Consider the following 23,949-nt stretch of genomic DNA (forward strand, 5'->3'; position numbering starts at 1 on the left):
CAGGATGACAGCAGAGACAGGAAGATGTTTCCCTCCTCAGCTCAGCGGCCCCCTCACCACACTCTCCTACAAATTCTTAAGAGACAAATTTCAATCAACCGTTTCCAAAACTGGAAGGTTCAGCTCAAATCTCAAATGCTGTAAATGCACGTGGCTTTCCTAATTCAGAACAGGCATGCCTTCACGAAGAGCTGACATTCGTAGCTGACAACAACACTAAAAACACTGCTGCTAGGTTTTATTCTGGTTGCACTTTTATGTCGTGGTTTTAAGCTTCCATGTTTTATATTTTATGCTGTACCACTGGTGGCCACTCTTAACACAGCAGGGAGAAATATGCAATTTCCCCAGCCTTGGGGAAATTGTGTTTCCCCACCCACTGTGCCGATCGTGGCCTTAAAGGCCTTCTTAAAACTTTGGATTAAGAGGGCCTTTAAAGCCACAATTGGTGCAGGGAGGGCGGGGGGAAGGCAAAGCAAACTTTCCGGGGGCTCCAGAAAGTGCACTTTCTAGACATGGAATTGTAGTGGAATTGCTCCGTTTGGCTTAGCAATTCCCCGGAGAAGGGGGGTCTGACTCAACCAGCCCAGACACATGCCCCCTTCACTGCCGCTTGTTAACCCTTTACAGTCTAGGTTCTCAAGGAAACCACACCACACTCCAGAATAGGGACCAAATGCTTTTATTCTTTACACACAAACTTTCATAAGGGTCCACACATTAAGGTAAACATTCAAGAGGTTTGGGGAAAGAACATGGACAAAGGAATAACACACATAAGACAGCAGGGACTGACACTTCACCCTTCCCTTTCACACGCTCAAGCCTAACAGAATTCACACTTGCTCCCCGCTTAACCACCCCCACCAGCCGTAACTCCAGCAAGGTCCCTTGCCCCAAAACAGTACCCAAACCTATTCTAAAACAAAACGAACACTTAACTCTGCGACTCAACCTTTGTTGCTCACCCCGACTTGGCTTTACGCCACTCAAGCTGAACTCCTTCCCTCAGCGGCCGTGTGGGGCTTCCGCCATCCAGTCGGTCCAGCCTGGATGCTTTAACTCACCACACACATGCTGGACTCCTAACACCCACAGGAAAGAGGTGCCTAAGCCTTTTATCCCTTTCTGGGACCCCTTTGTCACCAGACCCACCCTGACCAATAGAAACCCCATAGCAACCCACACCTCTCCCGAAGGAAGGGGGGAATGCTCCCAGACATTGCACAGCTGCAACCTGTTACTCCCCCCGGCACCAGCCCAGGGAGGCGTTATCAGATGCCAGGCACTTCTCGTCCAGCGCGGCCTTGGCATTTCACTTGCTACTCCCTTTTCAGACACAAAGAAACCCCTCTCCCTCTCCCTGGGATGAAGCAAAAGATGTTCTCTTAATGGAACCATGGGCTCAGCCCATGACAGGAATAATAGGTTTAAGTTACAGGAAACCAAATTCCAGCTGGACATCAGTACGGCAATGGAACCAATTACCTAGGGTGGTAGTGGGCTCTCCCACACCAGAGGCTTTCAAGACACATCTGGATAGCCATTTGTCAGGTATGCTTTGAGGTGGATTCCTGCATTGAGCAGGGGGTTGGACTCGATGGCGTTATAGGCCCCTTCCAACTCTACTAATTCTATGATTATAAGTATCAGGCTCAAAAGTAATATGCAAATTTTCTTCTTCAGTTCTAGTGAACCAATTTAAGTGTCTGCCCAAACTGCAGAAATTGTTAGTTTTATGTTTCATAATTAACATTTGCACAAGTGTACTGTAATATTGTTTCATATTGTTTATGTTCATACTGCCCCTGAAGTTTCTTTCCTTCCATTTTCCTGAGACTGCTGCCTGACCACTTTTTCTTCCACAAATAAAAGCAAAGATACTTATCAGAGTAGATACCAAAACAGAACATATATTCCGCTATTCCTATCAGAAATGTGACAATACAAGTTCCTAGACGCCCCTCTTTTAGTATATACAGCCACAGGCTGAATATTCTCATATACTCATTTTACACAGTATGGTGAAATAACAGAAATGAGCATTTGTTTGCCTTGAGTGTATTTTTAAAGAAAGGCAGGAGAGAAATACTTAAAATAAATGAATTAATTTTTATCTATTTATTTATGAAAGCCATCTAGTCCAGCCAGTCTGCCCTCCTTTTCAAGAGATCAATGATGGAAAAGCTATTCCAAGGAAATGAGCAGGTGCATAGCAGAACGATGCCTAAGAGAATAGCTGGAGTTGATTCAAACATGTGAAACAAGCCTAGCTGCAAGCAAGTTAAAAAAAAAACTTTAAAAAACAAGATTGTCATGCTCTCCCATAGAGCATTTTACCACCATCTATATCTTCTTCTGTTTCTGCTTGGCAACAACTACTGCCTTCAGACTATGTTACTTTATATTATTTAATAGCTTAATGTATGAAAATGATGGGACTCTGTCATGCTGCGGGGACATTTTATTGTCTCCTCAGAAATTACTGAAATGGAAACCTTTATGTTTACTTTGGAAATAGATTTTGGATGGGTAGATTTTACTGGCACAGTGGCATAGCAGGCCACATTGTGCTGATAATGTGGAAGATACTGAGAGGAGTTGAACTTGATAATCACCCACCCACATTATGTTGTACTTGGAAGAGTATTAATTATAATTCTGAATAGGTCTTCCAAACCATTGCTGGCACTCGCCCAACCTTCCTCCCAGCTCTTCAAATATATCCTAATTCTCACTTTCTCTCAAATCCCTCCCACCTATGGAAGATACTAATTGGCTACATGAAGAATATACATATAATATACCCTGCACTGACTCTGCATGTATGCTGCTATCATCCTGCAAATATGCCACATTTTATTTTATTTATCATATAGGTGACTATATGAAAAGGAGGACAGGAATCCTATATCTTTAACAGTTGTATTGAAAAGGGAATTTCAGCAGGTGTCATTTGTATGCCTGCAGCACCTGGTGAGATTCCCTCTTCATTATACAGTTAAAGCTGCAGGAGTCCTGCCTATCGTGACTAGATACAAAAAAGGGCAGGGCTCCTGCAGCTTTAACTGTTGTGATGAAGAGGGAATTTCACCAGGTGCCAGCTTAATACAGTCAACTATTTACCCCATGATAAACTACCATAATGTAAATTTATGCACATGGCTGTTTGATCTTCTGTGACATCCTAGCAAGTGATTAGGAGAATACTGCTATAATCTGTTACCCAACAGATGTCTATCCAGGGAAGCAGTGGAAAAAATCTCCTCACCACTTGGCAAGACAACACAGGGTGCATTCCTACCAATCAGGAGGCATTATGCAGCTATTCTGTCTTTAGTTTCTTAATGGATTTTCCTACTGCATTTTGTTGCAGCTCCTGCTAATTCTCTCATTACAAAGTAACTAATATGATTAAGGCTGCAATCCTAAACACTGTTACCAGGTAGTAAGTCCCACTGGTCACAGTAAGATTTACTTCTAAGTATACATACATAGAACTGTGCTCTGGAGGGCTGGTGTATCCTCTGGAGCAGACTTAGGGACCACATCTAGGGTGCAGGGGGAGGAAAGGAAGGGCAAGTCCATGTCATGCAAGTATAGAAGTAGTAGGAAAACACTGGAGGACTATGAGTTGAAGAGGACAATGTCTGGACACGATGTAAAATTCAGAGAATGAGGCAGGCAGAGTGATGGCACCATAAAAACCTGGTCAGGAAGCCTCAGACAATCAGCTTATGAAGTGCTTCAATGTTGGCCATCATCACTTGGTAATTGATGGTATGCTACCCTATCCAGCACAGATTAAACTCCTGGTTCAAGACTGGCTATTCTAGTGACCTAGAACACGTCTGTCTTGTCTTCAGGTTCATCAGTATGTAGTCAGTCAGAGCCAGCAGACCTTGAAAGATGATGCAGGTGGGATTTAGGGATGCTTAAGTAATTAAAAATAAACCCAGAGGAATTCAATATGTATTTTATGGGAAGAGTCAATTAAGGAGAGACATATTTGTATCTACTTGTGGCTGTAAATGCCAAGTAAGAGATGAATTAATTATGACAGTAAAACAGAGTGTGTAAGCAAGAACGATAGATTATTAAAATCCTTCAGATTATTATATTTGCTATGTTGTCTTTCAGAGAGATATAATGACACCTCTGAGTGAAAAGCCTTACAGCTAAGAGATCCTAAACCATTATACCAGAGGCTAGCCCTTATTGTCTGGAGACTGGGACAAAAGGCTGGCAGAATCACTAGGCATGCATTCATGTCTATCCAATGAATAGGATTCTGGTGCCTGGAAAGAAACCACACTGAGAAGTAGAAAGGGGGATTCTGGTGGGAGAGGCAGTTTAGAGAACCTAGAGTGCAAAAGAGCTAGTACGAAGATTTGGTATGTACCATTTTTATATAAGATATAATTAAGTACAAGGATAGCCTTTTGCAGGGGTAGGCAACTGGTGCCCTCTGGCCATTTATTTATTTATTTATTACATTTTTATACCGCCCAATAGCCAAAGCTCTCATAGCCATTGGCTATGCTGGCTGGGGCTGAAGGAATTTGTAGTCCAAAACATCTGGAAGGCAGCAGGTTTCCTACTGCATACTTATTTGTCCTCCCTTTTCTCAGAGTGTAATTTTTTTGTGTGTGAATTCTCCTTTTTCCTCCACCAAATTGTTTTGTGGATTGATTCCCATGCAAGCATATACATGTGGAAAACATTGCATTACGGCTATCCATGTAGATATACCCATGAAAGGATAAGGCATTAACAGTCACAAACAGCACCTTGAATTGGTTCCAGAAGAATACAGATAGTCAATGGTCTTAGCTAGACCTAAGGTTTATCCCGGGACCGTCCCGGGGTCATCCCTGTTCATGTAAATGTCACACAGGATATCCTGGGAGCAGGCAGGGACGACCCGGGGATAAACCTTGGGTCTAGCTAAGGCCACAATCATTGGGTCAGCACAAGTTGAATATGAGCATTCCTCTCTACCAATCAACTGCCGTTTCCAAATCATCGTCAAGAGCCACTCCACATATAACACATTACAATAGCCTAGCTCGGAAGTTACAAAAGCATGGATCAGCATGAGGTGTTCATCTCTATCCTGCAAGGGCTGGTGCTTACACAGCCATCACCTGCTCTTCAATAAGCAAGGCTGGGTTTGGAAGCACCTCTGCAGCCAAACCTGATTAGAGAGGATGCAACTATCTCATTTATCACAGGCATAACAATCAATCTAACCCCTAATAACTTCCAGCCAACATTACTTTGGATTCAGCTTTACCCTGTTCACTCTCAGCTATAGAGAAGCCTCCAGAAATTAGTTCAGGACAGAGATAGCAGCTCTTTACTGTTTGTTAGTGAAATATAGAACTGGATGTTATCAGCATATTGATGGTACCTCACCTCAAAGCTCTAGATAATCTTATCTAATAGTTAAATACTGTTGGTGTTAAATAATACTGGTGACAATATACATCCCTTTGGAACTTAATATCACATATCAACTCTCATGGGGTTGATCTAGTCTTCCTAATCAGTTTCCTCTGTGTATGAATAGACAGAATTAAATCACTAGAGAGCCAGCTGTGACATCCCAACCAGATATGCCAAATGATGCAAGAGAAGGGTGTACTCCACAATCTCAGAAGCCTCTGTCTGAGAAATCCAAGAAGATCAACAGAGAAGTATTACTTCAGTCAACCTCTAGGTGTAGGTTGACTAAGGGTTCAGTTCTAAGCATGTTTAGACAGAGCAATGTTCTACAACTCCTAGTATCTCTTCACTTTCATCCACATGACCGAAGCTTCCAGAATCTGGTTAAAGACTGAGATAGCAGCACCTTGATGCTATGTTAGTGAAATATAGAACTGGATGTCATCAGCAAACTGATAACATCTCACTCCCAAACTCTAGATAATCTTACCTAATAGTTAAATAAGAAAAAATAATAAAGGGAAGTATTTCCTCACCGAACTTTGAGATGCAAGTTAACTAAGAGTGCAATTCTATGCATGCTTGGGAGGAAAAAAAAGTCCTACAACTCCCAGAATTCCCCACCACCCCTGAAGGATGGGGAATGCTGGGAGTGTAGAATTTTTTCTGTCTAAACATGCATCATATTGCACCCTAAAGTACTGCTAAACCTGTTTCCATCCCCAGTCAGACCACAAGCCAGAATGAAAAGGCTTGAGATAAGGTGTGTCATCCAAGGAAACCTGAAGTTGCTGTGCCACCATCCGCTTCACCACTTCCCCCAAGGGAAGGCTAAACACCAGTCTAAAGTTAGTTTCTCCTGGCACTGACCCTTGGGCTCTCTTCCAGCTCTTTTCTGTTACTAATCAACCTGTGAGCTTAATGGATTTCCAACCTCAGATTCCCCATTTAACATGTCTGAAAAGAAGCCCGTGCATTTTTAGGGATTGCAGCACTATGGAGTCCTAGAAACAACAAAATATATGAGGTATTCTCGGTCAATGCAATATGCTCAAATGTTTTACACTCTTACCTGTGCTACTTCTTCAAAATCGTCATGTCTTTTCTGAAGAGCTCGTGCCCTATGAAGGGACTTTCCCACTCCAGTGTGTTTACTAAGAAAGGCTTCCCCATGGTTTTCAATCCAGTCCAGCACCTGGACAGGAAACAAGAATATCCAATTATCTTCCATCAGTGCTCAACACAAAACATCCAATTATCTGTGCCGTGGATACCATCTTAAAAACACCTTTGTATATAAGTGGATTCAACAACCTGAGGAGTTTATATACTCTAACATTCAACAATGTTTAGAGCCAAAACTAATCCGTTCTAAAGTAAAATACTTTTTTCTGATAAATTGCAAGTATTGAATAACTGTTTTCTGTTCATTTCCATCATATATAACATGCATTTCTTGTTGATGCCCCAACATTTTGTAGCAGAAATGACTTAGTTCTAAATTGCTGGGAATTGAAAAAGAAATAAAACCAACAGCCACTATCATCATCTGGAGGAGACAGCTCTATTTATTATGTTACCCTTCTATTTAGCTCCCTATGTAAACAGAACCCATGTCTTAGATGTGCAATGATTTACTTCACATGAACAATCTTAAGACAAAATACCTAGAATAAATCTGAACTGGAAAGGAAGGGATCAATTTAAATTGAGGAGCTAGGGATGGGGCTTATTTGGACATTTAATGTGAAGAGGTGGACGGGCCTAAACTATATAACACTGTAAGACATTAGCCTTTCAAGTAACATCAGATTCCAACCTACCCACCTTAACTGATCCCAGTGAAAGCAAAGTGGCAAACCTAATACTCAGTGGGTTTAAAGTATAAGCTTTCTAAAAATATATCAGCTGACCTACAGGTGTGTGTTAGAAGATGTGTCTCTCAAATAGGGTCTCTCAATAATTTCTATATCAGACCAGTAAGCTAGCTTAGCAAGTCAGAAAGTTTGATGCCATATTATTAACCTGCTTAACTCAAAACCAAGCTGGATTTCGCAAACATTCCTTGAAAATTTTCATAAAATCTTTAGTGGTTTTAGAAGTATTCACAAGAAATGCTCAGAAAATTGAGATAGTTTTACTGTCCTTCCCTTCCCTGCCAGTTCTCCATTCTGCCTTGCAAGTAAAGGAGGGAAGAGTTTCTTTTATGAGGAAGAAAGGGAAAAGAGAAGTGGTGTGAAACCTGCTGTTGGCCCAGTCAAATGCAAACATTGAAATGATCCTCGTGAACATGGTCAGAAGCATTTTCAGCAGTGGTACAGGCAGGTGGGATTGCTGGGCTATCAAGGAGTGAGCTGGACTGGCAATTATCCCTCCCCCCCCCCCAATTTTGCAAAGGGTTAGGGTTTTCCCCTTTTGCTTGTGGACTGGGGCGGGGCTGTAGGAGGGGCTAGCAGGTGCTCATTTCAACAAGCAAGCTCCAGTTCAACAATGATCCAGACTCAAATGGGTCTGGATTGGACTTTAGACCACTGCAACTTTTTGAGCAGGGGAAAGGGTGGTTGGTGGTGAGAGCTTGCTTTTTAAGCCCCACTTTTTCAATTACTCGTCCATCACCATTTGGCTTATGTCCTCCCAAATGTCTATACATAAGGTGATCCTGATAAAACTGGGACAACATAATTCACTTTTTTAAAAAGCCAAGCATTAGCGATTGCAAAACATATATTAATACAATTTTTAAAATGCTATTTATTTATGAGATCAATGTGCTGCTATTCTGACCCAAATAGACCTCAAAGGATTACAATAGATTCATTAATAACAAAACAAAACCATAAAATATCACTCTCAAATGTAAAAATATCTAAGCAGCATTATCAATATTGAAACCACCTAGATAGTTTTTAGAAAACTAGCAAAAGATAGCGAGCCATCTTTGAAAGTGAGGAGCTGCCATGATTGAAAAGGCCCTGCTAATTTCCACCTGATGCCTTGTATTTGTAAGGGAAACCAAGATGAAGAAATTATAAACTCAAGATGTAGGTATATATTTTTAAAACAAGCACTACTAAAAATAAAAAATCTTCCGTTTTTATAAACATTGCCATATTTGTCTTTTCTAAGTAATGCTTAATAATTTTATTACGTAGGTCACAAGACGGATCTGAAACAAGAAAGGTATAATATCCTACATAATGCTGAGATAATGTACAGCTGTGACAGTGCTAGTTGATGAGTAAGCAAATATAAGGCAGGGTTTTTTCATGTTTTTATTTTTCATGCAGGGGGAGATTGTCGTCCTAGTTTGCCTCTTAGGATAAACTCTCATATTTTTGAGATAGAGAAATATATATATATATATATATATATATATATATATATATATATATGAATGAGAAGAATAAGCTGGTTGAAAAGATTTTCGAGTGATACATCCTTGATCTAGCATTTGTACCCTGGTTGTACAAACATGGATGATTAAAGTGTTGCCAGCTAACTCAGCTGTTATTGAACCTATTAATACTACCTTTAACATCTTTTCTCATCATCCGGGAGTCTTTATGTCCCCTGCTATAATCCAATCTAAGCAAAACTAGAAGTTGAAAGAGATGCCACATTATTTGAAGATAGTAAGAAGTGTTCAAGAGCTTTTTCCCACTGTCAACTGAAAATCATTGCTTCCTATATATGTCATGGCCATGGCCTCAAGCTTGGAGGAGGAGCTGGTTAATCTGCCAGCTGAAGACCTGATCCAAGTTCCTAATGCTGGGCCAGAGCCCACAAGCCAGAGCCTATGCCTCAAGCACCTTCCCCTGAGCCTGAGGAACGAAGCATCTCCTGGACTACCCCTCCTGCCCAATGGCACAGGTAGTGTGACAGAGAGGAAGTCATGGAGCCCATCTTCTGGCCAAGCATTTGGCCCTTTAACAGTCTCCATTCTTTGCAAATAGGGGTGGAGCCAGGGCCGGCTCTACCATTAGGCAGAGTGCGGCAGTCGCCTCAGGGCAGCAGATGCTGGGAGGCAGCCTCGTGATGTTGGAATAGAGATCTGTGTCACACGCAGTCTGCCCTGACCCCCGCCCCCATGCTATGCTGTCTATGATAGGTTTAGTGGAGGATGCTTCCTATAGCTAGCGCCGAAAAGATTCAACAAAAGTCAAGTCGGCTTTTGTCCACAAAACTGAAGGGGCACCATCTTCATCTTCTCAGGAAAAGAAATGTCTTGGGGCATCCCTGGGTGGAGCTTGGGATGGGTGGACTGAAGATAGATGCTCATCAGGCCTCAGTCCACTTCCAGCCCTTGTCAGAGCAAGTTACTCACTTGGAGCTATCTGCAGTGCTGCAGGCATTGGCCTATCTTGCTGCCTTGTTTTGCGAGTAGCAGACATAGACGGATCAGAACAATATATTTACAAAGAAATGGTGCAACTTTTTTGAATGCTTTGAATGAAAGATATACTGCGAGTGGAGAAGGAAGCATGGAATAAAGACACAAACACCAGAGCTTAGGAATACACCAGGGCCTCTTTATTTAAAAATAAGGTAGGTTCACCTCTCCCTGGATCTGCATGTGAAAGTGCGGGAATCAATGCCCTTACCTCAGGCCACTTGCCTGCCATTATGAGCCACTCTCGAAAGCCAGAAGTCGGGTAAACCTGGCCCCTTTCTTAAGTGACACTTTGTAAGTGTGGGGAGACTGCCCCACATCACCCCCACTCAAAGCCATAAAACTCTGAGTAAATGAGGCAGGAGTATCCAAAGGCATACCATATCCTGACATAGGGGCCAGAGTGGTCACTGTCCCTATTCTAATATAGCAAATTCCTGCACATCCCAACAACAAATAAACCTATTATAACTTCCAGCATGGAGTAGGCAAAAAACTATCCACTATTAAGTGGGAGGAAAAATTCCTACTCGCCCCCACCACCACCTCCAAAGGGAGCGACTGGCTAATCCCATACGAGATAAAAGGAGGGAGGGAGAGAGCTAAAAAATGAAAGATGGCAGGCTCTGCCCTGCCCTTGCCTCATGTGCAACACGTGCGGCAACACAGGAGGCGCCATATTCTGCTCCTCCCCATCTGCAACAGCCTTTTTCCTGCAAAACTGTCCCAGCTTAGCGGGTACCAGATTACTGCACACACAACACTTCTCATTAGGAAAAAAAACCTGCATTCTTAGTCAAAATACAGTTTGCCTCTAATATAGGATTCTGGGATTAAATCTTTGAGGACAGGAGTATTGTGAGCAGGATACAATATCATCACTTTATGTCCTTCGTTATCCAAGGTGTTTACTGCATTCCAAACCTTCAAGATTATGGCATCAACTTTCAGTCATCACTAATGATGTAAGAATGCTTAGTGTGAGATGGCCACTGGAAAGAGTGGTGCTCCCATTCTAACCTCTCATCTTTGCATCTGTGAGAATACATTCTTTGCAAAAGGTAATTTATTTATTTATTTATTTATTTATTTATTTATTTATTACATTTTTATACCGCCCAATAGCGAAGCTCTCTGGGCGGTTCACAAAACTGTAAACCGTAAATTCACAAAATTCTTACAAAAGTGTATTGTAAGAATCTCCTTTCACTGTTAATATTTATAGGACCTGAGACACCCATCTTGTCTGTTCTAATTACAACCAGCAGAGGGTGCTTCCAGTACACCGTCATTTATGCACAGCTGAGGCAAAACCATTGATACAATGTTGGTTTCGTGTTTGCATTAAAGAGACTATTCTGGATTGTTGCGTGTGGATTCTTATATACTACCATCACCACTCCTAAAAGTTGTCAAAAGTTGTTTACACTGGGGCTGCAAAATCTCCACACAAGACCTAAAGGGACATGTGTGGAGAAGCTCCATAGCCACAGGCAGCTCTAATAGCTGTGCAGTCCCCAAGAGAGCCCTAAAAGATCAAGCCTTCGAATGCTTTTCCTGGGCTAAAAAGCTGTGCAGTCCCCAGTGAGTCCTAAAGGAACATACCGAAAGAAGTGGCCCCATCTTTAGAGAGCTATGCAGTCTATGAATTAGCTAGCCCAAAGACCTGAGTACTTCCTGTCGTGCTTTCAGATTCGCCACTACCATGACCAATGAAATGATGTAAGGAAGATCCCTAATACTGCAGCAAGACGCAAGTTCAACCTCTTCCTTTACAAAAGAGGAATGGTGTACGCCTGTAGGAGGAGGAAAAAAGAGCTTCCCATTCAGCTGCAATGAACCAAGCTGTTAACCAAAAGGAAACAATATTGGCATCAGTTCGTGACTAGTGGATGGAAACTGCTCTCCAAATAAAATGAAAATGGAGAAGGGGCAGAGAGGATTTCCGTAATAAATGGATTTTAATGCTGAAAGCACAATTCTGTAAATCCTCTTCTATTTAGGGAAAATAAAAAGGCAACTAGTGGGTTCCACATGTCAGTCTAACACTGTATACATTACACATGCTGGAGGATTAATGTGCAAGCTTTACTTTTAGAAGGACAGGGGTGTCAGAAATGCTTATAATGAAAGCAGGACAAATAAAAACAACAGAGAGAAAAAATAAAGGAGGCTTATTAAATACTAATCCTGCATAATGATCAATAATGCTTATCAAGACCAATTTAATTAAAACAAAATTCTCCTTTGTTGCATTAAAACCATTGCATGAAATAGATTCTTGCTTCCCTTCTCCTCCCCACTTATCACAGCAGGGTAATATCAAATAAAGGTCTATTAGAATGGGAAAAGCGTGGATCTAAATACAAAGGAATTTATCCTCTGGCTTTTCCTGTCATTATTAATGACTTTTAATAGCTGAGTTCCAAACAACCTAATCTGTTCTCATTGGCATTTAGAACTTCTAAAAGCATAATGTGATCCTTGGTTCGGTTTTCCTCACCAATTTCTCTACTTTGGAACAATGGCAATGAGTGAATTTTCACAATTCTTTTCACTGGGAGAAACTAGAGATTATTTGACTGACCTAGGTGGTGACATAACAAGATCAGAATCTGACCAAAAATTAGCTACATGGCCTAGTTTAATTAGAAAATTAATGCCAAAGACACAATACAAAAAGGAGAGAACGTTGACCCTCAGCAATGAGATATCTGCCGTCCTATTTGAATCTTGCTTAAATTTCATATGGAGCTGTCAAAACCGGCAATCAGCCATAGCTCAGTGGTTATGGATAGACTGTAACTCAATGATAGAGCACATGCTTTGCATGCAGAAAGTCCCAGTTTGACATTTCCAGTAGAACTGTTGAAGATCTCTATCACAGTAGACAATACTGGGCTAGACAGACCACTGCTCTGACTTCATATGAGGCAGCTTCCTGCGTTCCTAACCATTCCAGAAATGAATTCTTCTGTACATCAAACAATACAGCACAGTCCCTAAGAATGCATATTCCTCTTTGCTAAACAATTTCTTCTTTTTTCAAATTATTAATTGGTCAACATGTTTAAGGCTGATCTTTCAGTGGCATATTTCATCTTGTTAAAATTAGTGTAATTAGGAACAATTACAATTTTTCCCTAAAATTTGTATGCACTGGGCTGAACATTATAGACTGTGGAATGGCCTGCCAGAGGAGATTCATCAACTTGACAGTCTTTTAGATTTTAAAAAAGCAATAAAGCCTGATCTATTCTGGCAGGCCTATCCAGTGAAATTTTAGAATGTATTCAGGATGTTTTAATCATATATGGTATGTTTTAATTCGTTTTAATGTGTATTTTATACTGTTTGTTTTACACTTTGAATTGTTTTAGTTTTTGTGAACCGCCCAGGGAGCTTCGGCTATTGGGCAGTATAAAAATGCAAATAATAATAAAATAATAATAATAATAATAATAATAATAATAATAATATATCATCTGCACATCTGATACTGCCTTTCTACATGGATTTTTTAACAATCATTAATGCTAGTTTGCAGTGCCCAAGACACTAATAGCATAAGTGCGTGTGTATGTGTAAGGTAAACTGCAGGTACTTTGTGCAGTAAGTGTATGTGGGCCTATATGTATGCTTATCGTAGGAGTTCTACAATGAAAGGAAACCTCCAGCACAGAATTAGATCTCCAGTCTACCTTACAAAGCAATTAGCTCAGTCAGTGATATGCCCTCATTACTGGCCAAACAAAATGCAAAATATTATATTGTTAAGAAGATGCTCTTGGCTGATCGTAGAGATTGCAACATGAAAAGGTTTTAAAGTGTGTTATTTCTAAGAATTAGGGCTTTATAGGTTAGAAGCGACTTCAGAATACAATAGGTCCTGGACTTCAGGTATAATGTATCTCAGCATCCCACCATTATAAGGCAGGGAGCCATAACGCCAGTGGTATTTACATGTCTGTCATTTCTCCGCCCCCATATTACACACACACACACAGAGGCTGTTGCTGTTTATTGCTCCAGTGAAGCCAGACTTATACCACTTAGGGATGCAATTTATTTTTCTGCCAACCCCTACTTCTGCTACATTTGGAATTTCTGTGGATGTGCAGATATGCTGAGATGCAGGACACCATTTTCAAAACTGATCATAGTGTCTGTTCAACCAGCAATTTCAAAAGGAATTCTGTAGGCACTTTGCTCACTAGTTACCTATTTAAAGCACAGGGCCTGCTAGCTATTGCATATTGTAATGTGCCATTCAACTTCAGTTGCTAATTCAAACCCCAGAACCAGCAAGCTATTCTACTTCATGCCAAGCTATTGCTAATCAAGTGGTTGTTGTATTTATTTTATTATTATTCTTTTATTTGTAATAAACTGGACAATATTTTTCTATTGCTTGTTCATAAAAGTTATCTACTACAGGAAATATGAGATTTTCCCTCTGGGAACATTTTTATTTATTTACATTATTGATTAGTCACCTTTTAGAGCAAGCCCATCCCTCATTATGAATGATTTTGCACAACTCCAGATATCATACAGCCTGATTTGGTACAGCCATCATAAGGCCATTCTGCCTTTTTCCTTAGAATTCACCATCAGATACAGAAAAGAATGCTAGTTTAACATGTTAACTGGTGTAATATTGTTATGAGGTGCATATTTTATAATGCCACTATTACAATAACAGTAGAGAACATCATTGATCCTTCCTTCAGCAAGAGCAGAGTGGGGAGTCACTGACAGAAGTGTAGATTGGGAAAAATACTGCCTGCTATATAGACAGCTAAAACAATTACACATCAGTCCACAGGATTCCTGTCCATTTTAGCAGAAATGATATTTAGCTTACCAATATCAAATCCATCACTTCCAAACAGTTCCATCCATAAGCTAAATAATTCAACCGCCTTTAAGGCCCATTAAAGAAGGCAGGATGATTATAGCAGCATTTTACCCACTGCTTTAGAAGGAAGCATTGGCACCAACCAACAAACATCATCCTCTTCACACACTCATTCTGCTACAGTAGTTTTCCTTACTAACCCCCACCCTTTCTTGTTTACTTGTAAGAATCAAGCTTCAGCTTTTCTCACCCTATTTGTGCTTTCATCTTGTCTATTATTAGTGATCATGAGCAGCCTGATCATGTGCAGCCTTAGGATTAGATAGCAAGCCTGTTGGGACTCAGAGATTGGCTGATAGTTAAGTGGTGTATATTTTTCTGTCACTCCACTCCTCTGGATCTCTTTACATGTTCCTTTATTGGTTGATGAGGAGCCCAGGAACAGGGTTCACCTGGATGCAGCGTTTTTTAGTCAAGGGCTGGTTGCCAGGGCTGTCATTCAGCAAAGTTCCTTGGACTTATGCCTTTTTCTGGGGACTAGTTCTGAACTATAGCTCTGGAGCTGATTCCCACCAGTGTGCTTTCAGACCATTGGCCCCTCCTCCCCCTACAGAGGCCATTAGAACCAACTGCCCTATGAACAGGAGAGAGAAAAGAAGCAAGCTATCACCATTGCCACCTATTTAAATGGTCTACTGTTTTATTGGCATATTATTGTTCTTATTAACTTAATGTAAGGTGCTCTGGGAGACTTGTCAAATGAAAGGTGGGGTAAAAATGTGTAAAATAAGAAATAATCCCCATTGTCTCCACTAAGCAGCAACAATTGGAGATGTTGTAGCATGACCTAGGGGTCAGTTTGCTCCAGAACCCAATCCAGAGTACAGTTTATTATTAAGAAGACTTGGGTGGGTCTACCTATTACTAGCATCTGTTGAATCTACAATCACAAAATACACATGACAAGAGAGAGCTTTCCAATGACATAACTCTACCCTGCTCTAAATTCAGGGCCATATCAGACAAGATATAATGATGTCTATGTAGCAAATTCTCTCTGGAGATTATCACTGTCTAGAAAAAAAGCCACATATACACTATAGCATACTTGATACATGTCAGCCAGCCCGGCTTATTGGGATGGATCATAAAACACTAAAAACTCTTCATGGAGTCTGCCAACTTCAGTGTGTCCTTCTCCCTCCATAGCAACTTCTCAAAAAATATGCATGCATTAGATAGAAAACATTTCTTTCTACAAAGTCTGGGAGGTAATCCAGGAGCTATTACTAATAATTTTCTAATCACATCCTGCTTACTCTCCCCACTCCCTCGCCACGGTATTTAGAAACCTACCTCCCGTATATAATCATCCAAGACTTTGAAAAGAAAAGATCATGCAATCTGTTTTCTCCTTGAAGGGAAGAGCAACCTTGCAGACCTATCAATATTCTTTGGCTCAACACAACTAAATTAATGAAGAAAATTAAGTGCAGAGGCAATTACAACTCTTAAATCTTCTCTCTTTATCCTCTTGCCAACATAAAGCTGAAAAACTCCCTTAAAGTCAGCATGTTGGTGGCTTTTATAAGTTGGCAATCCAGTCTGCAAGGGTCTGTACATATTCTCTTTCTATTATAAAATGAAGAGTGCCATCCTAAAATGTCTAATCAGAAATAAGCCCCATGAGTTCATTGGGATTTCATAGAATAGTAGAGTTGGAAGGGGCCTATAAGGCCACCGAGTCCAACTCCCCAATTTACTTCCAGGTAAGTGCACAGAGGATTGCAGTCTAAAGATCTGGACTTTATCAATCATCATCATCTGTTACTCTTGTGTTTTTAATTGTTTTTAATGTATTTTGTATTGGTTTTATCAAATTGAAAGTCACAATGGCCCGGTTCAGACGGCACTTTGTGGTTTGTGGTTAACGTAACCATGGCCAGCTGTGGTTACGCTAACCACTTGCAAAACGGGTGCAGATGACACTGTGGCGTTACACCCCACAAGTCAATTCCAAATGTATGTCTGCAGTTTGTAAGTCTGTGGTTTTTAGAATGTTGGCCTGAGTGGACGGAGTTAGAATGTCTTGGGAGGGGGGAGGAGTGATATATATAAGGGAATGACTGAGGGGATTGTGAGTTCTTGTTCTTTTGGAGAGAACCTTTTCAGGGAGACTTGTTAGGTACTCTTAGAGTCTGTAGTGCTCTCTGTATTTATGGTACTTAAGTTCTGGGAAATTTGAGAGTCAGTGTAGTGAGTGGTGTCTTTAGAGTGTGGTGTGCACGTAGTGGATGTATATTAATCAATACTGAGAATAAAGAAAGTTCAAGAGTGATAGTGTGAGAAAAAGGAAAGCGCGAATGTGACTGAGTGACAGGATTGTATGGAAGGTTTCAAAAAGGTTTTTAAATGTTGTTATTTGAAACAAAGCTTATGAACTTTTAAAAATAAAATTTGATTGTTTGTTTTAAAACTACCACAAAAATCCCACGTGTCTGTTTGGCGTTTATCATCTTAAGTTTACACATTCAGCACCCACTCTGACAATCATTCACCTCAGCAGATATAAATGCAGGTTGCTTACCTGTAACTGTAGTTCTTCGAGTGGTCATCTATGCATTCACACATATGGGCTTTGCGCCTGCGCAGAGACCAGACCGGAACCTTCTATAGCTGAGTGGAACGTTTTTGGCGGGAACCCCTCCCCCACGCTACTGCGCATGTCCATGGGGTTCCCGCCCTTCCCTCAGTTTACAGGAGTCCGACATTGTGCCCCCATAAACCTGAGTGTAATTTCAATAAAGTACATTCCACACATAACTGTGTCATTTGTAAGTCTCACACCACCAAGTGGGGATGGTGGGTGGGTTGTGTGAATGCATAGATGACCACTCGAAGAACTACAGTTACAGGTAAGCAACCTGCATTTCTTCTTCGTGGTCTCTATGCATCACACATATGGGCGAGTAGCAAGCTGACATACCTTTGGAGGTGGGTTGGTGCATCATCTGAAGATCTCTGAAAGCACTGTCCTCCCAAACGAGCAGTCCTGCCTCGCACGAGTGTCCAAACTGTAGTGCTTGACAAACGTGGATGGAGTGGACCACGTTGCAGCTCTACAGACTTCAGTCAGTGGAACACCTCTGGTGAAGGCCACAGAAGTTGAAACAGCTCTGGTGGAATGAGCTGTCACAGGTTTCACTAACTCCATTTTAGAAATAGAGTAGGCCAATTCAATTGCCTCCACTATCCAACGTGACAGTCGTTGGCAGGAGACAGGGAGTCCCTTAGAAGGCTCCCCATAACAAATAAACAACTGTTTTGTCTTCCTAAAATTGTCCGTTCTGTCCTTGTAAAAAGCAAGAGCCCTTCTTACATCGAGAGTATGCAAGGAAGACTCAAGAGGTGTAGATGGATTAGGAAAGAAAGCAGGCAAAGTAATGTGCTGGGACAGATGAAAAGTTGACACTACCTTAGGTAGGAAGGCTGGATCTGTGCGTAGCACAACCTTATCCTTATGAAAGATAGTGTATGGGACATCTATCCTAAGAGCTCTAAGCTCACTTGCTCGTCTTGCCGATGTAATGGCTACTAGAAAGACAGTCTTTAAAGTAAGTAGCCTAAGGTCTGTCGAAGCCATGGGCTCGAAGGGCTTGCGTGTCAGTGCTTGCAGCACAACTGACAGGCTCCATGGCGGCACGATACTCTTCACAGTCGGTATCGTGTTCTTCAGACCTTTCAGAAATTTCTTGGTTGTTGGATGGGTAAAAGGTGTAAACCCATCTATACCTTGGTGAAAAGATGTAATCGCAGCAAGGTGAACCCTGATGGATGCGAGCTTAAGTCCTTGCTGGAAGAGTGTCAATAAATAATTGAGGATGAAAGACAAATGGCAAGATTCTGGTATTTGACCATCTTTTGAAGCAAAGTTCTGAAATCTTTGCCACTTTGCCGCATAAGCCTTTCTTGTGGAAGGCTTTAGTGCTGCTAATATAATGTGGTCCACAGTCAAAACTCTGATCCCAGAGGAGGAGTGGCTATTATCCTCCATGCAGTCAACTTGAGGGTCGACAAATCTGCGTGTCGAACCTTGCCCTGGTGTCGAGACAGGAGCTTCGGTATCGACGGAAGCCTGATGTAATCCCCTCTCGATAACCGAAGAGCGTGGGAGAACCACGTCTGTCGAGGCCACCACGGCGTGATCAGGATGCAATCGGAGTTGTCCATCTGGATCTTGGCTATCACTCTTGTCAAAAGTGGAAAGGGAGGAAACATGTACAGGAGATTTCCTCTCCAAGTCCTGGTGAAAGCGTCTCCTAGAGAGCGCTTTCCTTTTCCTGCCCTGCTGCAAAACTTGGCGCAGACCGCGTTGTTCTCGGTAGCGAAGACATCGACAGCAGGGCGGCCCCAGTACCGAAAAAGGCTTTCCCGCACTTCGACGTCGAGCTCCCACTCGTGGTCGACATGGAAGGATCTGCTGAGAGAGTCCGCAATGACGTTTTCCTTGCCGGCTACATGGATCGCAGTCAGGTAAGTCCTTCTCTTTATGCACCAGTTCCATATCCTGAGTGCAGAACGGTTCAGAGGGTGCGATCTTGTTCCACCCTGCCTGTTGATGTATGCCACCACGGTAGTATTGTCCGTCGCGATCAAGACATTCTTGCCCTCGATCAACTGTGCAAATGCTCTTATTGCATTTTCTACAGCCATGAGTTCGAGGTGATTGATGTGCTGTTCTCTCTGTGATCGAGGCCAACGACCTTGAGCAGTAAGGGAGTCGCAATGAGCTCCCCATCCTTCTAAGGATGCATCCGTCGTGATCGTTACCGAAGGCGCCTGTTGTTGGAATGGAACGCCTTCGAGAAGAGTCGACATCGAGAACCACCATCTCAGGGATGCCCTCACTTGCTTCGGTAACGAAAGGTAAGTTCGTCGGGCATTGAGCCTGAGATCGAAAGTCCTTAAAAACCAGGCCTGCAATACCCTCATTCTGAGTCTTGCAAACCTGATGACTGCCGTAGTGGCTGCCATCAGGCCTAATAGTCTCTGGACTGTCCAAGCCGATACTTTCCGACGACTTTCGATGTCGATGGATAACTGCTGCAAGGTGTTTGCCCTGGTTGAAGGTAAGTATGCTCTCCCGTCTCGAGAGGATAGGGTTACCCCTATGAAGTCCAATCTCTGCTGCGGAGTCAAAATGGACTTTTCGTGGTTGACCCACAGCCCCAACGAGTCCAACAGGTTGAGGGTGGTTAGTATATCCGACTGGAGCGCCTCGCTGCTGTCCGCTACGAGAAGCCAATCGTCCAGGTACGGATAAACATAAATGCCTTTCTGCCTTAGGTGGGCGCATACCACCGCCATGACCTTCGTGAAGACTCTCGGTGCCGTGGCCAACCCGAACGGAAGAACGGTGAACTGGTACTGGGATGCACCGATCGAAAACCGCAGGTAAGCTTGATGCGACTTCCTGATGGAGATATGGAAGTACGCATCCTTCAGATCCACCACTGCGAACCAAACTCCTTTTTGTAGAAGCTGCAAAATTGAAGTAACCGTTGTCATACGGAACTTCTTCGGGGTGATGAACTCGTTCAGTTGTCTTAAGTCCATGATCGGTCGAAGACCTCCATCTTTCTTCGGGACCGTGAAGTAACGGGAGAAAAAACCTTGGTTGATTTCCTCTGTAGGTACGGGAGAGATGGCTCCTTTCGATAGCAAGGTCTGTACCTCGAGTAGCAGAGGAGGGGATGGAGTCGTTACTTTCACGCCGGAAAAAGGAGGAAGGGCATCGAGCTCGATGGCATAGCCCGAGTTGATGATAGTGAGCACCCAGGAGTCTGATGTTATTGACTCCCATTGATGGTAATGGGGTGCTAGGCGGTTCGCAAAAGGGAGTGGATCTGGGGCCGAAGAGTCAAACCCGCTGCTTTTTAGAGAAGTCGGGCTGACGTTTTTCCTGCTGGAAACGACTCTGATAAGGCCGTTTCCTTTGAAGTTGTTGCTGCTGCTGCCTTGGTTGCTGGTATTGAGACCGCTGCTGGTATTGTTGTTGTGGGGGAGGCCTTGTCCATCTTCTAGGTTTGTATTGTACAGAAGGGGCAGAAAAACCCATCTTTTTAGCAGTCGTACGAGCCTTATAGATGGAATCTAAGGTCTCGTCAGTTTTTGAATTAAACAACCCTTCGCCATCGAAGGGCATGCTTTCAATTCTGGCTTTTGTCTCGGTAGGGAGGTTGGCTGATCGTAGCCAGGCATGCCTCCTCAAAGAAATGGCCCCCATCATATTCTTTGAGTGGCAATCGACTTGATGCCTCGCAGTTGACAATTGTTGCCTCGCAATCGCCGAAGCCTCCGTTTGGAAGACCCTCGCTAAGTCTCTTTTATCCTCTGGGAGGTAGTCACATAGTGACCCCACTTTCTCCCAGAGGAAGAGCTGGTACCGTGCCATTGTTGCTTCGTACGTTGAAGCTTTGATACCGAGGGAGGATGCCGCGTAGATCTTTCTGCCTGCCAAATCCAACTTCCTACCCTCCTTGTCAACGGGAGCAGCATGAGCTCTTTGAGAATGACCCTGGGCTGATTCAACCACAATGGAATTCGGTTTTGGATGCTTAATTAAAAATCCAGCATCCCGTTCTTGAATCCTATAAAGAGATTCTAATCTCTTTGAAGCTGGTTGTGTTACCGATGGTGTCTCCCATGCGAGTTGTGCTGTCTGTTTGAGTGCCGGCGGAAAAGGGATCGCAATTGACAGACTAGTCTTTGTTTGAAAGACATCGTAGATGGGATCGACCTCCGGTTCGACCGCTTGTTCCAGGTCTAAGCCGAGTGCACGGGCCATCCTTAACATATGGTCCGAAAACCTCACCATATCATCCGAAGGTGATGAAGGGTCCTCTCCATGTACGTCATCATTAGGTGACGGTACCGATGCTGCTACAGTGTGTATTGAGTCCGAATCAGATGGGTAGTCACCCTCTGGGGATGATACGGTAACCAGTTGCATAGGATCCCGCTCCGTCGGTACCGTGGCAGCTGCAGCAGCTGGTGTCGAAGGGTGGCTTCGACGTCGAGATGGAGATTGATATGCTGATGGAGGCCGTAGCGGTAATTGGCAGACCCTAGTGGTAGGAGGAGGTTGAGGAAAACATTCCTCCTGCGGATAATGATAGGCTTGATCTGTATCATAGTATCTTTGGGTACGGTATCGATCCCAATCATAGAAACTCTGCCTGTCTTGGGGCTCAGAATATCGGGAGACTCTGTCCCAATCACGCCTCGGTGTTCGTCTAGGCGACACCTGCAGAGGGATTACATTCTGGGATGTTTGAGGTCTTGTAGGCTCCCGAGCCGAAGCTGCTGATGCGGAGTCTCGTAACTCACCCTCTGATAGACTAGGAGGGTGTGTCGGTACCGTCTTCCTCGGTATCGACTGAGGTCTCGGGGTCGAGACATGCCTCGATACCGTAACAGCGGTAGGAGGAGTTGTTTGCCCTCGAGGGGGCTCAGATAGTCTGGGAGAGCCATGAGAGGTTTTCTCCGCAGATTTCTTCTTCTTTTTCTTTTTCTTCTCCATTTCGGAGGAAGATTTTGGCGTTCTGGCCTTTTTAGCAATCTTTTTGGCTGCAGAACTTGCCAAAGACCGGCCAGGCGTCAGGGGTATCTGTGCCCTATCAATTGCTCTGGCTTGCACATTCGTCCCTGTGCTTCGGTCAGAAACGGACTTATCAGTTGCCGTTTTATCCATTGGAGCTTCTGTAGCTTTGAGGGCTTTCTCCCAAAGTATTGAGCGAAGGCGGTCTGCCCTGTTCTTTCTGGTCTGCTTCGTAAAGGACATGCAATGGTGGCACGCCTGTACAATATGGCCTTCGCCCAAACAAAGGACACAGAGGGAGTGTCCGTCCGTAGGAGGTAGTTTGGCTCCGCACTTGACACACTTGCGGAACGGGGCCTTTACTGCCATGCGGCAGTCGCGACCGTAGTCGCCAAGATAAACTATCTACAAGAATATAATAATAATTTTTTTTTTTTTTTTTTTTTATAGATGAAAAGAGAAAAAGGGCGAAAAAGAAGAAAGCTGAAGAAAGCTGAAGAAAAAGGTAAGTAGAAAATATTTTTAAAACAGATTTAAGCAGAGAAACGCTAGAGGTTCAGTCTTTTGGTCTAGGCACGATGGCGGACGACGAAGAACTGAGGGAAGGGCGGGAACCCCATGGACATGCGCAGTAGCGTGGGGGAGGGGTTCCCGCCAAAAACGTTCCACTCAGCTATAGAAGGTTCCGGTCTGGTCTCTGCGCAGGCGCAAAGCCCATATGTGTGATGCATAGAGACCACGAAGAAGAACTCACAGCGCATTATTATATATATTAAAATCCTTCTCCATTTTAAACCCCTTTCTCCACATAGTTTGGAGGAAGGTGGGCTTTATCCCTTGTCTCAGGCGTATCAAGTGGTGGTGCTTGGCTTGAGCAGGGAGTAGCCTCGGCCGGGTCTGGTGTTCAGAGCCTGTGTCGCCCCATAAGAAGTGGTGGCAGACATGAGGTCTGGTGTTCAGAGCCTGTGTCGTGGCAGACACCATTAACCCTTTTGTGGTTAAGGCAAAAAGGTTAAGGCAGCACCTGAGTCCTCCATCAGGCAGAAATCATAGAGCCCGAAGTATAGAGTGGCCAAAATTGCCGTGGCTGCTCTATACTGTGGGCTCTGGGCCCATTGGGGATGTGCTGGGGGGAGGGCGAGGGGGTTTATTTTAAAAACCTCCAAGTTAGATTACTGCAATGCACTCTACGTAGGGCTGCCTTTGAAGACGGTTCGGAAGCTGCAGCTCGTGCAAAATGCAGCGGCCAGATTGATTTTGGGAAACAGAAGGTTCGACCATATAACACCTGCTCTGGTCCACTTGCACTGGCTGCCTGTATGTTTCCGAGCAAAAAAGCAACAACAACAACAACAACAACAACAACACACACACGGAGAGAGAAAGAGCTCCATCCGATGAGCGTTTTATTGCACGCTCATTACTGGGCACTCATGGAGTTTGCTCAGGTCCCCCACATAACATTGTCTGCCTCTTGTACACCTTCTGCCCCTTCTGGCCTTTCTGCGCAACAAAAAAAAACCCTGGTTAAGTCCAATGTATTTTTAAACATGGAATTGCTGCTCTCTCCTGCGGTGTGCAGGAGAAGCAGCACCATTAGAACAGCGGACTCAATAGGCCTTGTGCTCGTTGTGTACTTCCTCTTTTGAA

At 43.2% G+C, this 23,949-nt stretch overlaps 1 protein-coding gene across 1 annotated transcript in view; it reads right to left on the reverse strand.

Moving 5' to 3' along the window:
- Positions 1–23,949, reverse strand: part of KALRN (kalirin RhoGEF kinase) — a 559,448-nt gene that overhangs the window by 225,176 nt on the left and 310,323 nt on the right. Inside the window, exon 10 of the mRNA XM_063116666.1 lies at positions 6,521–6,643. Within this exon, the coding sequence (XP_062972736.1) occupies positions 6,521–6,643 (123 nt within the window). The remainder of the gene's footprint in view (positions 1–6,520; positions 6,644–23,949) is intronic.

This window comes from Elgaria multicarinata, chromosome 2, assembly GCF_023053635.1.
Source record: "Elgaria multicarinata webbii isolate HBS135686 ecotype San Diego chromosome 2, rElgMul1.1.pri, whole genome shotgun sequence".
NCBI classification, from domain to species: Eukaryota; Metazoa; Chordata; class Lepidosauria; order Squamata; family Anguidae; genus Elgaria; species Elgaria multicarinata.